Genomic DNA, 15,581 nt, shown 5'->3' on the forward strand with positions numbered 1-15,581 from the left:
TGTTTGAGAACTGTGAAGTTTATTGACAAAGTGGGTAGTTCCTCTTTGTATTGGCTGTGTCCTTAACCCTCCCAAACATTTCTACTCTCCTTTATTCTGGTTTCCTCCAGCACTGAAAGTCAAAAAACAAACAAACAAAAAAAAAAAACCACACTAAACATATTGTTGAGATTACATCTGTCTGATAAAATTCATTTCTCCTCCCTTTGAGAACCCCCAGAACATTAATTGGATTGATGAAACGCTTTATTAGCAGTGAGGGAAAGGTGGCTGGAGCTATACCTCTACCTCAGGCTCTGCTCAGTCAGCTTTTTAGATGCATTCTCTCAAAAATAGAAGTGATAGATTCTGATTTGGAATTGCATACCCATATGAAATTAATTCAAATGATTCTTAAATTAATAACTTAAGATGCTTGCAGTGTTTTAATCAAAACATGAATTTGTTTTTCTACTGGACAACTGATCTACATTATTGTCTTTGGTCTCTTCTGGATCCAGGCTGCAATAGCAGGAAGTGCTTGCACTCTGTCCCTGAGAGCCAAAAGCCTGGGGTACTTGTCTGCCAGGTCAGGTTTGCAGGACAGAAGTGTTGTACTGCATACATCCCAATAGAAATCGGCCCATGTTACCTGGTGGAAAGGGGGGAGAATGCAGTTAGTTTTAATCAGTAATCTCAAAAGCTGGGACTACTAATAGTCTCTGCAAACTACAAAAATGAAGCATGAATTGATCTGTTTTGAGCTTTTTTTCTTTAAGTTTATGACTACAGAGCTAGTAATTAGATACAAAGCTTAACAAATACAAATTAGTATTTTTAGAAAGGACTTGATTTTTTTTCTTATTTTTATATACTAAATTGAGCAGTGACTCTAAGCAGAATTCTAAACTCACATCTCTGTTAACTAGTACAAAGGCATTTAAAAAGTTTTGTGTCAACATGGAAACTGGTTTGGCAAATGCAAATCTGTCCTGGTTTGCCTTTTCTAAAGGTATGAGCAAAATTCACTTTGCAATTAAGCAACCAATTGTGTATCAGTAAGAAAAAATACATATTTTTTTTACAAGATACCATGGGATGGCTTAAAATCCAGAAATTCAGCAATAGCCGACAATTGCATTTTACTGGCAGTCTGGTTGGAAAGGGAGAAATAAAAATAATACTTACAGATTTCCCCACCAGCCATTTGTTATCCCCCAGGAAAGTATCCAAATCTTTCAATAATTCAGGTGCTTTGTTGGTGAGGATGTCATTAAATGCTTGTTGCTGAGGGAAGAACAAAGCACATGCACATCAGTAGGTAAGCACGGCAGCCGGCAAAATTGAATTCTTGGGGCTTTCTTGTGAGAAAGATGGACAGAGAAAACTGGAAAAGGTGACAGTGGAATCATTTGGTCTGGCCCAAATTTTAAGGTATTCCCCGTTTCTCTTCGGAGGAAGTAATGTGTTAACATCCAAGTAAGGATTAATAAAGCAGACATAGCAGTTATTTAGATAAATAAAAGCAGAGGCAGGTGTAATGTCAGTTGAGTATGAGCAAAGGGGCACTGTACAGCTTAGGAAAACTGAGGTAATTACCTGTGAAGTGTGTTAGATACCCCAACACCCAGGCTCTGACTTGGTGAGCCATGGGACAAGCCCGTTGCTCCCTTAATGCTAACGGCAAGACGCTGAGTGCTCCCACGGGGCAACGTGTGGTGATGCTACTTACCTACACATAGTAACAGGGCAGGAGCTCTGCACTAGATCTGTGAAGAGTTGAGCTATAAAACCGGACTTTTTGGGGACTGAAGTTCACGGGCTTTTTTCTTATACAGGCTATCAAATTTCCAGAATCCCATAACCAAGTCTTTCCTGCTGTCAGTCAAATCTTGGCCAGTTATTTGTCTTTGCCAGCCCTTCTTATGTGAAGCATGCAAGCGGGTTTTTAAGCTTTTGCTGGATTTATCTTTGATCATTTATGTTAGTGGGTTATTCTCCATTTTTGTCCACACAACGAGATTTGGGTTGCTTAAAATTTGTGATATTGAAGGCTAAGGTCTGTATTGAAGGATACCTGCCTTATTTGCACGTTAGTGGATGCAGGATAAGACTGAGCAGTGGTGTTTCTCTGCTGTTTACCCTAGCAGAAAGTTTTGAGGCCGCTCACAAAGAGTTAACTGTTTCCCTGGGAGAAGGAAGGATTTCTCTTTTTCTCTGGCCACCTGCGTGGAAACGAGTGAGATTGCAATCTGCTGTGATCATCTGGTCTGCTCTGTGGTACAGTTTGTGCAGTTAATATTTGACTTATTCTTGGAGGAATGCACTCAACATAGGTTAAATAAGCACTGCTGTATAGTAACAGTTATTTCAACAGCTTTGAAATTCAGGTTAATGAAGAAAGAATAAAAATTAGAAAAGGCAGCAGACTAGATGCTGGCTGGAATACAACCACTATTTCTGCAGACCAGATTGAAGTCTTGGCATCTCTTCCTGCTGTCTTAGAGCTCAGTAACTGAGTGATGTTACTGCAAGTAACAGCCAGAAGTTTGCAGTCCAGAAATGTCATAGCTGTAGGCTGTGCTGTAGCTTTTTTTTTTTTTTTTTTTAAGTACAACCACCTCCTGCAAAAATATGTGTGGGTATGTAAGAATATATTATTACACTGTATTATATCTTGTAGTCAGTAAGGCAGTGATCTGTTCCACCTTCCACCTATGTCCACTTGCTTTGCCTGGTTTACATTTTCTTTCCTTTTTTCTTGCTACTGGGTAGGTACGATTACGCATCACTCAAATTGTGTCAGAAAGAAAGGCGTTCCTCCTGTCACAGAGGGAAATTTTCTGACTTTTCTCCTTTGCCATGTGTAAGTTACTTAAGTTACTGAAATTTTTTTAGCTCACGAGTCTCCAGTACTCCTCACTTCCACCACAAGGTGGTGGCAGCGGACCCAGGAGGAGAAAGGGAGAACCATTAATAGGGCCAGAAATACCAGAAACACCCAGAACAGCAAGGTTTTACATCATCTTTGCCCCCCCCACACACTCTCGCAGCATACGTGCACTCAGGCACACGAGGGTTGCCTGTGACCTCTCCTCCCTTCTGCGTTCAGTGGTGGTGGCGTGATCTGGGCCTGTGTGTGGGAGCAATGCTTTGGGACGAGCTGGGGCACAGCCGAGAGCTTCCCCGTGACAGAACAGCAGGACAGCAGCTCTGTGGCAGCCGTGCTTCTGCCCTGCTCCGTTAGCAGGAGTGTGGCTGTTCCTCTGCTGCTTTAAAGTCGTGAGTCAAAGCTTCCCTCCCTGCATTAGCAAACCTCAAGAAGTCACTAGGCGATGAAGTAATAGGTATTTTTGAATACTAAAACTTCCGCATACATTTTCCTTCTGCAAGATTTCAGAGCGCTGTCATATAATTTCATCGATTTATTTTTTTGTCAGCATTTTATCTTTAACGCTTTCTATAATACGATATCCCACTCAGCCTGAAATGTTTGGAGGGAGGTGGCTGCACTGGCGGTTAATGGTTACGTGTGCTGTTACACCACTTTTCTAAAATGGTCGGGTGGTCTGCTGGGGTCAGAGCTGTGCATAACCAGTGCAACGCTGGAGTTAACTCATCCATCGCCCTGTCGCTCGAGCAACAACTCTGCAGGCTTGCATTTGCAGTTCTGGTGAGTGAGTATAGCGAGAGAGAGGGATACCAAAAACCCCAAGTGCTGTAAGACTTGCCTGTGACTGTGTTAAAGTATCCGTGGCCATGTGTTACCCTTGGCATTGGTATTTGCAGAAGCACCAGAGAGGACAGTGGCGGGGCCTAGAAGGTCTGAAGAGCACGGCTGTGGTGACAGCGAGGGATGTGAGGGCACGAGCCTCACCTTTTCAGCAGCACCCACTGCTTTACGCTACTCTGGTAATTAACTGAAAAACGTTTGTCCCTGGCAGCTGCACTTACTGAAGACTGATACTTGCTAAATGTCAAGAAGAAATCAAGATGTAGAAATAAAAAATGTAGATGGGATGGAGCTGTTAGTCCTGCGGAGTTAGCAGAAGTAGATTTCAGCTTAGTCTGTGACAGGATACAGGTAGTACAGTGCTGGCTGGGATGGGAGTGTCCTGTCTTGCCCTTCTGAAGAGCATTTTGATGTGTGTGTGTATATATATATATATATGTATACATATGTATACACACACACACATATATATATATCAAAGTGCTCATCAGCCTCCCCTCCCTGGCTCACCTTAAACTGGCATCCTCAGTTTAAGGTGAGCCAGGGAGGGGAGGCTAATGATGACCTATCACTGCTTCCACTGGGAGTGAAAATCAGGTGGAGGAGGAGGAGGTGGGAGCAGAAGACCTTGGCTTGGTTACTCTTGAGGAAGAACCACAGATGTCCTCCAGCTCAGCTTTGTTGGGGTGAGCTGAGGTGATGGACCCAAGGGTTGGCATGCCTCTGTTTTTCCAGAGGAGCTGCTCAGGAACACGTTTGTGGCTTTAACACATTTGTGGCTTAAGTGGTATCTTTGTTTAAATTAGCGATTGTCTTACTTTCACCTCCTGATTTTTCTCTGCCCACGGGAAAAGCGTCATGAAATCATCGATGGTGTCCACAATAGCATCAGCCAGGGCCTGTTCGACGGGAGTCTGACCTGCCAGCCCTGTGTGAAGCAAGCATAAGAAGGGAGGTTACAGCGTCATCATCTATTTTTTGCACTGACACGTAAGCAGCATGGTCTTGATTTTCCAGAGGGATGCTTCTGTTGCAGATGGATGGGAAAAGCCATCAGGGGAATGTTTAAGTGGGAACTTCTGACTGTAAAAGGAGCGCAAAAAGGAGCACGGTTCCAGATCAGCATCCTGATAGGAGACTGGCAGGGAGGTGGTGTGGGTGGAAAGAAGACTTTCCCATCATTTTTCGCTGCCTCATATTACCACATGGAAGCTCGTCATTCTCTTCCCTTGCAAGTAGTAGATCATATCAGAGAGAGAGGAAATTGGCAGCAATGGTATTGCTAGACATGTGAAAATACGTCGTGCTAGCGTTTTGGAGAATAGTGCTGGGTGCTTCTCCCTGTTTCCTCAGATGGAAAACATGGGATATTTTGGAAACATTTTGAAAGGCAGGTTGTGTCACTTTACTGAGAATACTTTAAAAAAAAAAAGATAGCACTCACTTCCCAGCCCGTCTTCAGTTTGCTGACGTTCAGCACACCACCAACACATCTGCCTTCAAACAGACTAGTTTTGCAGATGAGTCTGAATGACAGCTAGCCGACCTAAAGCAAGCCCTGACTACTCTCTTTGATTACTTACATTACTAAAGAGTCTTATATCACTTGATCTAGCCGGTTGAGTGCTTTCATAGCATGTAGTATTTAAAGATGAGTGAAGTCACCATCTGATCTAATCTCTCTGCCAGCACAGAACAGTTACCTAAATCTGCTTCAGAGTGCTCTGTCTGCTGGCTGTTACAATCTCAAGTGCTTTCAAAGGTTCCTCACTCTGGTGTTTCCTGGTTAGCACGACAGCTCAAAGTTTAGCTGCGTGGAAAACTACCCTGAAAGCCATAAGGAGTCACAGGTACAGGTTTTCTGTCATGCAGAGACAGGAGAATAAAGTTGGTTCACTGGGGAAGTCAGATCAAAGCCCAGGCATTTAATGTAGAGGGAAACTCAGATGTAAAGGGGGATTATTTGTGAGTTTTCCTCTAAATGTACATGCCTATGGTGCAAATACAAAGCTCTGCCAAGTGACTTCAACTGAACATCATAGCACTTTATGCTGCAGACTGTTATTTTAACCATGCTGTTTGTTTGTTTTTTTTTATTCTCTATGTGACATTTGAGCGGCTCTAAATTTTGTCACACAGGTCCAGTGTCCTGCAGAAATCCTTCTGCCTCGTTGGGCTTGTCAAGCTGTTTGCTTCTGTTTTTGCTGTGATTGGATGTATTTTTTCCAAAACGTGAAAGGCTGGTGCAGAACAGGGCAAAAAATTTGTCAAATATGTTACCTGATTCTCTGGCAAGGTATCTTGCTATCGCCAGGCTCTGGTGAATGATAACTCCGTCTACTTCCAGAATAGGGATTTTTCCAAATGGGATAGCTTGGAGAGAGGAAAAATAAAATTTAATCACAGCCCTTAGCAGTGGGAGTCTGTAACAGTTGCGCTTTTACCGTTCTCAGCCTTGGAGGGAAAGCGTTATTAGAGCACTTAAGAGTTTCACAGTATTTCTGTAGGGAAATGTTATGGACATGGTCTAAAAAGAAGAAAAGTAAGGTTAAGGAGGTAACCAGATCACAATGCAAGAAGGCAGCTGTAGTGTAGAAATCAAGTATTGCACTTCCTATTTCCTAGCCTCCTGCTCCGAAGCCTGAATGTGCCCCTAGATATCCTGAATTCTTTATGCAGGGAGACTTTTCAGTAGAGGCTTATTTTTCTTTTTCTTCCCTGCTTTCTCTTTCCCAGGAGAGTGACTGTCAAGGTTAGGCAAAGCACTACTGAAGATTTTGTAGTGCAGGATCCAGCTGAGCTATGAAATACAAGATTGGGCCAACACTATAAAGTTGCTTTTTTGCTTGCTGTTGATTTAAATTCAAGAGCAGTGATTCAGAGAAGTATCTGTATTTCTGAACTTATCTTGTGATGAGTCATTTCATGTGACAGTTCTCCAACACAGATGGTGTGAAAGCTTATCTCACCGAGAAACAAATACAAATCTCACACTGAACCACAAATACTAAGAAGATATTAAAATCTACTTGACTTGGCTTGCATGCAAAATAAAAACTCAGTTATGGGGAAAAAGCCTCCAGACATTAAAAACAGAGGAAGGCAAACTAAGCAGGCATGATGGATATGTGTAAGAGTTTGATATAAGAAATAAATCTTATTTTTGAGCCATTAATTTAGTAATATAATGTACGTGATAACTTGGGCTGCTGTTGTGCTACATTTTGGCCAGCATGCTATCAAATGGGGCTGGAACCTTGGAGCAAAGCTGAAGCTGGGAAATACGTGGAAAGCTGGAAAAATTGAGAAGTAGGTGACTACAGGGGTCATCAATATGATACGTGGCAGAGAATTCAAGGTCCAATAAATCATGTCTAGCATGGAGGGAACACACTCTAGACATCTATTCTGGTTCCCTCACCTATTCTGGTCACTACAAAAGTCTTTGTTAGCTTGTAATTTAGGAATGCCAGCAGAGTTGTCTGACGGGGTGGGAGATTTCTCTGATTGCACTGTAGGTACAGGGCTTCCCTGAATGCCATCGCATGCAAAGCAATGTGAAATTGTCTCCTTTAGAGTGGTGGGAATCCACTTGTGGGAACCTGCAGCTGTTCCCCAGCAGAATTTTAAATCTCTGTGTTTCAAAGGATGTTATATTATAAATTTGGTGTCTGGGATTGCAAGTGCTGATCAATCGAGCCAAATGCTTTGTATCTGGTCTTCATCTTCATTACACTTTTTGTAAATAAGATGCGTGCTCATCTTAAGACTGGCTTGCAGTATAAAAAGTTGGTAATGGAAAAGTGACAACATGGGCTTTTGGAGAGGTGCAAGTTTTTTTTCAAACCCAGGAGAACTGTCTTTATCGGACTGCTGGAATGCCACTGCTATTCCAGGATTTAGTTCTTAATGAGCCTGATCTACAAAAAAACTCTGTGTGCGTTGCTTAACTAGATTTCCTAAAAGCAGTCTAAATTGCTCCAGTCTTTGCATATACATTCTTCCTGTGAATCATGGAATCATAGAAAATCCTGAGTTGGAAAGTACCCACAAGGTTTATCGAGTCCAAATCCTGGGTCCCCAGACGACCACCAAAAATCAGACCACATGTCTGAGAGCATTGTCCAAATGCTTCTTGAATTCCATCAGGCTTGGTGCTGTGACCACTGCCCTAGGGAGCCTGTCCCAGTGCCCAACCACCCTCTGGGTGCAGAACCTTTCCCTAACACCCAGCCTGACCCTCCCCTGTCCCAGCTCCATGCTGCTCCCTCAGGTCATTTGTTTTAATTATCATTTTAGATATGGCTTGGATCGGACTCCTTATTAGCATAAGCTATGGGAAATGGAGGAATCTGTGTGTCAGTTCAACTCAATGTGTTTAGTGATTTAATTTTTTGTTGCTCCTGCAGGTAGCTCAGCTCAGCTGCCTATTAGATGTACACTTGCTTTCCATGAATGCTACTGACGTCTCTGCTTTTCTGACTCCTATTCCCCCCGTGCTAAGAAAGTGCACCCCAGATTGTATGGGATCTCATGGTGAGTGATTTGGAACACTCTTTCTTCAAAAGCAGATTAATAATGAAAGGAGAAAAATAATGAAGCCTGATGCAATTGTGACCTGTTTACAAAAATAATAAAGTTGCCACACGGCTCTGTGGTTTAGCATGCAATATGTGAAAGTCACGTTAGGTATGAGAACTTAAATGTCAAATCTATATCTGCAAAATTAATTTAGCAGCTGCACAAAACATCCAGGATTCCTGTGTGCATTTTTTCTGCATCTGAGCACAGTACTTTTTTTTTTTTTTCCCCAAGTTCACCGTACTGTGAGGCCAGTATAAATTTCAATGCTGATGACTAGCAGAAGCTCAAAGAGAATTAACTGCTTTACCCCAGGGACAAAACATGCAATGCTTGTTGTTATTGAAACAACAATCGACTTGTTGCATAGAAGACTTCACATGTTTATTATCCAGAGAGCAGCAAGGTCTTGGCCAATCCGCATATTGCTTCACTGAGAATCCAGACAGGAAAAGAGCATCCCAGCTTGCTGAACTGAAAATATCTCTGGTGGTGAAAATGAGAGAGGCTTTGGTTCTGCGCTGTGGACTTACAGTGCAGAATGCCCTGGGCACCAGTGTGTCCAAAGCCATGGAGTCATGAAATATTTGTTCATGTCGGATACCAGCACATCTTTCAAGCTCATGTGAGTAGAGTGGCTAAGTGAGTATGTCACTGCCAGCACTGTCTGCTTGCAGTGGTCTTCCAAACACCCCAGACCACAACAAGGCTGAGCTTGGTGAGAGGGTAATAGATGAAGTATAGCCAGCTCAGGAGCATTGAAGGGTACCCTGAAGGATTTAAATGGCCCCAGTCAGATTGCAGCTGGTCTGAAGCAAATTTGACTAGGTCAACATGACTAAGCTAGCCACTGTAGCAATAGCTGTCAAAACACAGCAATGACAGTTCAGGTTGGGAAACTGAAATTGCTTAATCCAGGAACCGAACAGACTGTTTTCCACTGAGTTTACACACGGAGGGGAAGTCGAACAGCCACAGCTTCAACTGGCGTTTTAATCTGCTGCTCATTAGAAGGAAAATGAAAGCCAGCTTGTTTGCTTGCTTGATGACAGCAAGAGGAAATGAAGCATCTTTTTGACAGTTGAGGAACATGGGTGAAGGTGCAAAAGGCAGCTGGGTGGCAGTGTGGCAGTGATCTTTTGTGTGCTTCTTCTCAGAGATTTGGCCATTTCTGGATTATTTTATTTTTCTGGTGGCCCACAGAATTCTAGGAATTTTCTATGCCCTCCTTGGACACATCATTAATGCCTCTTCTCACTGTTGATCTGTTTACATTAGGATCTGGTTATCCTTTCCTAGAAAAAAACCACCCTGATTTTCAAAATTAAAAATACACCAATACAGCTATTGCTTTTTGTAGAGCAGAAATATTCATACTTACATGACTCATAATGCAGTATAAAATTAATAAATCAGAGTAGATTTTACTGCACATTGTCCCATAGGTTTTAAATATACAAAAGCAATTATTATTGTTTGATTTATAATGGGATAATGGATCTCTTTTTTTTTTTTTTTTTTGGGGGGGGTTAAGAGGCAGTGGATATATTGTTATCATTACTAAGCAATGAAGTCTTTAAAGCATAACAGATGGTAAATGGAATATGATATTTCCTTTCTTGTGTCTTCGAAATGTGATTTGGTTATTTTTCTTTCTTGTACAGAACAGGATATTTTAATATTTTTTTTATGGTGTTAGCAGTGTAATCAAGCAGTTGAGATTGATGTCATAGTAAGGTATCTGGATTGGTCAAAAATAGGGGAAAATAAATGTCAGAGCTTCTAACTACAGTGTCTTTGAAATAGATTCTCATTTGCATTGAAAACTAACCATTATTTCTTTTCCTTTCCATTAATATTTAAATTGGATCATGAAAAACACATCAGATACTTTGCATCTTCCAATAGAAACATAGGAAAGATTTACTTTTTGTAAGGCTGGCAGAGGAGCAAGGCTCCTGGGAAGTGGTCGGACTGGAGTTGGAGACATCCAGCATCCATAACTTCTAGAGATGTAGGACCAGAGTGGTACTCTGCTCCAACCTCAGTCCAGCTTTAGTGGTGTAGCTATTACAGCTCAGATTTCCATTGGAAGACACTGCTGTGCCCTACCTTTTACCCAATGCTAGTTATTGGTGTACCATTTTAGCTAGAGTTACGTAGCAGCAAGTCATTCAGGAAACAGGATGGGTGCTCCCTCACAAAATTCTTGTCTGCTGCCAGGTATGCCTAAAGTTTCACTTATTAGGTTGGAAATATTTTCAGTACAATTAGTCTGTCAAGTTTCCTGACGACCTTTCAAGAACCATTCCACCCCCTAAGCAGTTTATGGGATGTTTACAACTATTAGTACAATTAAAGCATCCTTTGCTATGACTATAAAGTCTGCGTAATCGCCATTGCTTCAAATTCCTTGAATGAGGCACAGAGCAGTGGCTGTTCCTGCACGCTAGCCCAGTATCTCAAGGGGATGCTAACTCTGTGCACCATTGCAGGGGATTCTCTGCTTTATCCTGTCTTGTGTCAGTGCAATGGCACTTCTTTGTGAGGAGTCTGTTATGTGATAATACAGATCTTGAGAGCACTTATTATGTGATCGTGCATAGATCTTGAATTGACTGCGGTTTAAATGTGATACATTCAAGTCAGTCTGCTCAAAAGGAAATGTATAAAAATGAGTTTGCTTACTTATTTTGACAATTGACTATATAGAGCAACAAGTCATGTAAAGGTGCTGTTTGAGATTCAAGTACGCTTATTTATTTATTTATTAAATTATGTTATAAAGCTGATCAACACTACTACTTGCATATTAGCTTTCTTAAACTTATTCATATAAAAATGACAAATTTTGCCTGAAATGGAAAATTTACCAACGACTATCTGATTGGTAACAGCAGGAAAAGCAAAAAATGTTGAGATACAGAAAAAATTATTCTAGAGCTTATACGCCAAATAACATGTTTTTAATTTTATAAAACATAAAATTAACATAAACATAAAACCTCTCCCCTGCAAAATAAACTCCTACCACTTGGGTGTAAACAAAATCAAGTGAGACAGTATTTCTAGGAGCAAGGAGTTACTTATTTGCCTGAAGAAGCTAAAAGGACCAGCTTGCTGGGGAGAGCCACTTGAAAATGCCAAAACAAACAACAAAAACATCACACTCTTCTGTCCAGTCCAAAATTAGACTTGCAGCAGCTGCAAGTCTGCTTTCTAAATGAACTTACTGCACATTAATCTCAGTGAAGGCATTTTCTATCTTCCTTTCAATTTTACAGAAAAACTAAGAAATAGTGAAGTCTCTTCCTGAGAAGAGTGGCAGTATTTTCTAACTTATATGGGATGGTGATTTGGGTGGGAGGGTGGTGTTTGTTGTGAAACCTTACTTTAATTTCTTGGAAACTGATGAAGCAAACTCTCCTCTATGCAGACAACTCCTTGTGCTCTTAGAGAAAGTCAAAGAATTTGATTTGTTCCTTTGAATCATGAAAAGGCTGTCCTTGTACCTGCAGGCTCTGCAGTCTAAAATGGTTTTAGATCTACCAAAGACAAGTGGGTAAATGCAAACATACTTTATTGTATGCAAACGTGCATAGCAGTTTGACTGTGTTAATTCTTAACCTCAATGTTCAATGAATTGGGCAAATTTTAATGATTTTTGTGGGCTGCAAAATAAGTGGTGTACCAAATTGCTATTATTTTAGCTGCAGTTGCATCAAATGTAGCTGTAATTTCCCTTACTGTTTTAGCACCCTTTTTGTTTTCGCCAGGCTGAGATTGACTAGAATCTGCTAATTTAATGTATGTTCTTATGGGAGCAGACACAATGCAGGCAGAATGGGAAAAATATACCTGAGCTTCATAAGAAGTCATCTCTAGACTAGAAATGATGACAGTGAGAAAATCCAGCAGCAGAGTGAACTACGCCTGCATGTACTCAGTGGATTGGAGGGATCCCCTCATTTCATACTTAGTGTAGAACACAGTAGCAACTGAAATTTTTTGGCAAAGTTCCTGTAACTTGCTTTCATGAGGACTGGTGTTTTTTTTTCTGATGGCCATTCCCTCTTCAATCCACTCCTCCATGGAGGGAGCTGAGGCACATTTTGAAAATTCAGGTTAATAGGGATTGCAAGTGGCTTGTTTGCCTTACAGTGAAGGGTTTCATCTGCCATATGAAATGTTATTGTCGTGTTAAGACACACAAACTCTACACAATGTAGCTGAGAGGCAATTGTTTCTCATGCTAAGTCATGACATAAAGACAGAGTTCAGGTACCTGTGGACATACTGGGGCAGTGACCATTGATCTCATAAAGTGAAAGGCTGTTTGCCTTAACACCCTGTTGCTACCCTTTATGCAGAGTTTTGCTTAATGATTTGCTTGGGGAAGATTAGTTTGTCTGGAATTACTGTGAGTAACAATTGCTCCACAGAGGAGGAGGACGTGGTAGTCATCAGCTTTTTGGTCTCCAGGCAATTTCCTTAGCAATGCTACATCGTTTTGCAAGAACAAGATGTCTTAACTCTTGTTTCAGTTGAATCTCTTGCAAACTGTCTGCAAAGCAGTCACCACTGGTGGCTAAGGCCTCCATTACATAGGTGCTTGAACTAGGATTCAGTGAGTCTCACAGAGGCAGAAGTGTAGCATCCAGGTATGAGATGTATTAGCACTTTCAGGAATAACTCTTTTTCTTGACATTTGAAAGTTTTCCTCTTCAATTAGCATGATCCATTCCAGTTCCCATCCACTGACTGACTGAAAGCAAAGCCTGAAATTTCTAAACCAGAATAAATTTTGCACAGATGGTTTCCTTAATCAGAGAGCAGTAGCATGTCCTTGGAAATCATTGTACTGAATTTCTCATCTACTGTGGAATTTCATCCAGGCTTCAGTCACAACAGAGGCTGCTATGAAAGGCCATTATGCAGAAAAAATGAGAAATCTTAATTAACCCTTAGTAAATCTTCTAACAAACTTTTCACAACACAGAAAGAGAAACCAAGACATCCAAAGGATAAATGACTTTACAATCATTCATTAAGGCAGCAAATAGAGCTGCAGACAGTATGACTTAGGATTTCTAAGGTGCCTCTCCTCCTAGTGTTTTGGTGGTAATAGTGTTTCAGCTGGGCATACACTGTAGTGAATGGTATATATAACGCTTCATAGGGAGGTTCATGCTATGAACACTAAAGAATTGTGCACAGGAAGAATTTTCCTGCATTATTTCTTGTGCTGGCTCAGACTCTAGGGATATCATAAATATTCAATTAGAGATGCAACACCTTGACCTTGGCTAATAGACCTACTGTTTGAATAACTTTTCCTAAGATATGAATACTTCTGTAGCCTTTAAGTCACTATCTATGCTTTGTCTTTTTAATTTGTCTTATTTAAATTCTAAAATTTTGGATACTGGCTTTACACATTGCCAATATTCTCTGAACTTTTTTTCAGAACATAAGTTGCTGTGTGCATCTGAATATGTGCATAGCTAAATATGAAAAAGGTCAAAAATAAGATTTTTTCCTCAATTCATCTGAATTCTCAGTCTTTCCTCTAGCTTCTGTTTCACTTCCCTGAGTGGAGAGGGAGAGAGAGAAAGGCTATACCACATGGCCAGCAAGCTTTAAGCTCAAAGAAGAGGTTTCCAAAGTCAGTCATCTCTAACTGAAAATAGCCTCCTTTCCACTGTTTAGCTTAAACTCCTCTTTGTGGGTTGTTAGTCAATGTTTTCTAGATTTGAAGATCACAGTTCACTTCAACTGCTACAGGACAGCAGCAAGTGCTGCATATTTGTTGTTCAAGTGACTGAGAACATTTTGGGAAAGGGCTGAATTTAATTGCACCCTACAAGAATCAGGTATCCTGCTGACTGGATTTATTAAAGGGTGTCAAAACCTACTAAGAAATTAATTAATGTGAATCACATTGTGCATTAGTTGTGCGTTTTCCCCAAATTTAAGGTGCTATTCTTCCTCCTGGATGTTTAAAGCTTCATAGCCTGTATACAAAGCATGCGACAACTCCACAAAATGAAGGCATAAATATTTCTGATTTCATCTACCTGGTCTCCCAACTCAAGCTTGGCTTCATTTGGACTGAGGTTAATATAATGAGCAGAAATAACACCCAGGTTCAAAGGAGGCTTCTTTAACTAAAAAAACATGGAACAGAACATGGTAGCCTGCAGCGTGCTCTCAGAAGGCTTTGTAGGGCTGTGCTGTTCTTGGGAACAACAATACCGTCATACCTCTTTTGATCCCCCCTTTTTTTTCCCTCCTCATTAAGTCATCTGATTTCTTTAATTTTCTCTCATCTCTTTCCTTCTTTGAAGACCTTTCTCATTACAAGGGAGTGTCCTCCTTGGCAATTCTTTACCAACTTGGCTTTGTAAAACTGGGGTGAAGGCTGCAGTATGGTTTTTGAGACCAAATCCTCTACAGTACTCAGGAAGACTAGCACGTATTTGGTCTGCTTTAGGCTGGCAAAAGCTGAACTGAATTGATCGGGAGTAACAGCCCATCTAGATGACAGCAGGTCATTCATTTTAGAATGCTTGAAGATTTAGGTCTGAACATCAGGAATGACATTTTGGCTATCTTGAATCCATGCAATAAAATTCGCATACCTTTCATAGAAGCTAAGAGTTGAACATGTCTCTCTGGTCATGAAACACATAGGTACCTCCCCAGTTGCATTTTGACATCATTTATAGTGGAGCTTTAGATACAAGAATCTATGCAACTTACTTGGTTTGATTTTGGGCCAGTCTGCTGCTTCTATCCTGTGGTCTTCGTACTTCTTGCCTGAATAGGCAAACAGGTAGCGGCTGATTTCTGCTCTTCCTCTCAGATTGAAGTATGTCAGCTTGTAGTGGGGCATGCTGGGTCCTTGGAAGGGAAGTCACCAGGTTACTTTAAACATGAGCAACCAAACTCCCTTTTACCGAAACACTGTGTTTGTTTGTGAAACATGCTCGTACAACACAATGGACATATTACGCTAAGCTATGGTGTGTTGTAATTTGCAATCACTGCGTTAGTCACTTTGCTCTGCAGTCGTCAGCCACAATATTCAGACAAGGGCAACTACAGTTCAACCTGCAGTTGCTCCTTAGATAACTCCAGAAATATGGCTCGTTTTTTCAGTGGTATGAAGAACTCAGCCTACACTTACTTCTGTTGTGACTTCAAACTCAGGCCATTTCTAAAGTGTTTCTCAGAGTGCACATCTAAAATCATATAGTGTAACAGAAAATAGCTCCTTTCTTGTGTA

General features: G+C 41.0%; 1 protein-coding gene across 2 annotated transcripts in view; it reads right to left on the reverse strand.

Moving 5' to 3' along the window:
* Positions 1-15,581, reverse strand: part of HPGDS (hematopoietic prostaglandin D synthase) — a 25,341-nt gene continuing 9,760 nt past the window's right edge. Inside the window, exons 2-6 of one of the 2 annotated variants that reach the window (XM_013189540.3) lie at positions 15,056-15,196; positions 5,993-6,085; positions 4,531-4,640; positions 1,168-1,266; positions 1-631 (exon numbers count right to left, since the gene is read on the reverse strand). In XM_013189540.3, the coding sequence (XP_013044994.2) occupies positions 467-631; positions 1,168-1,266; positions 4,531-4,640; positions 5,993-6,085; positions 15,056-15,188 (600 nt within the window). In that variant the 5' untranslated portion in view covers positions 15,189-15,196 and the 3' untranslated portion in view covers positions 1-466. The remainder of the gene's footprint in view (positions 632-1,167; positions 1,267-4,530; positions 4,641-5,992; positions 6,086-15,055; positions 15,197-15,581) is intronic. The other variant, XM_066996370.1, reaches the window with a different exon arrangement.

This window comes from Anser cygnoides, chromosome 4, assembly GCF_040182565.1.
Source record: "Anser cygnoides isolate HZ-2024a breed goose chromosome 4, Taihu_goose_T2T_genome, whole genome shotgun sequence".
Taxonomy (NCBI): Eukaryota; Metazoa; Chordata; class Aves; order Anseriformes; family Anatidae; genus Anser; species Anser cygnoides.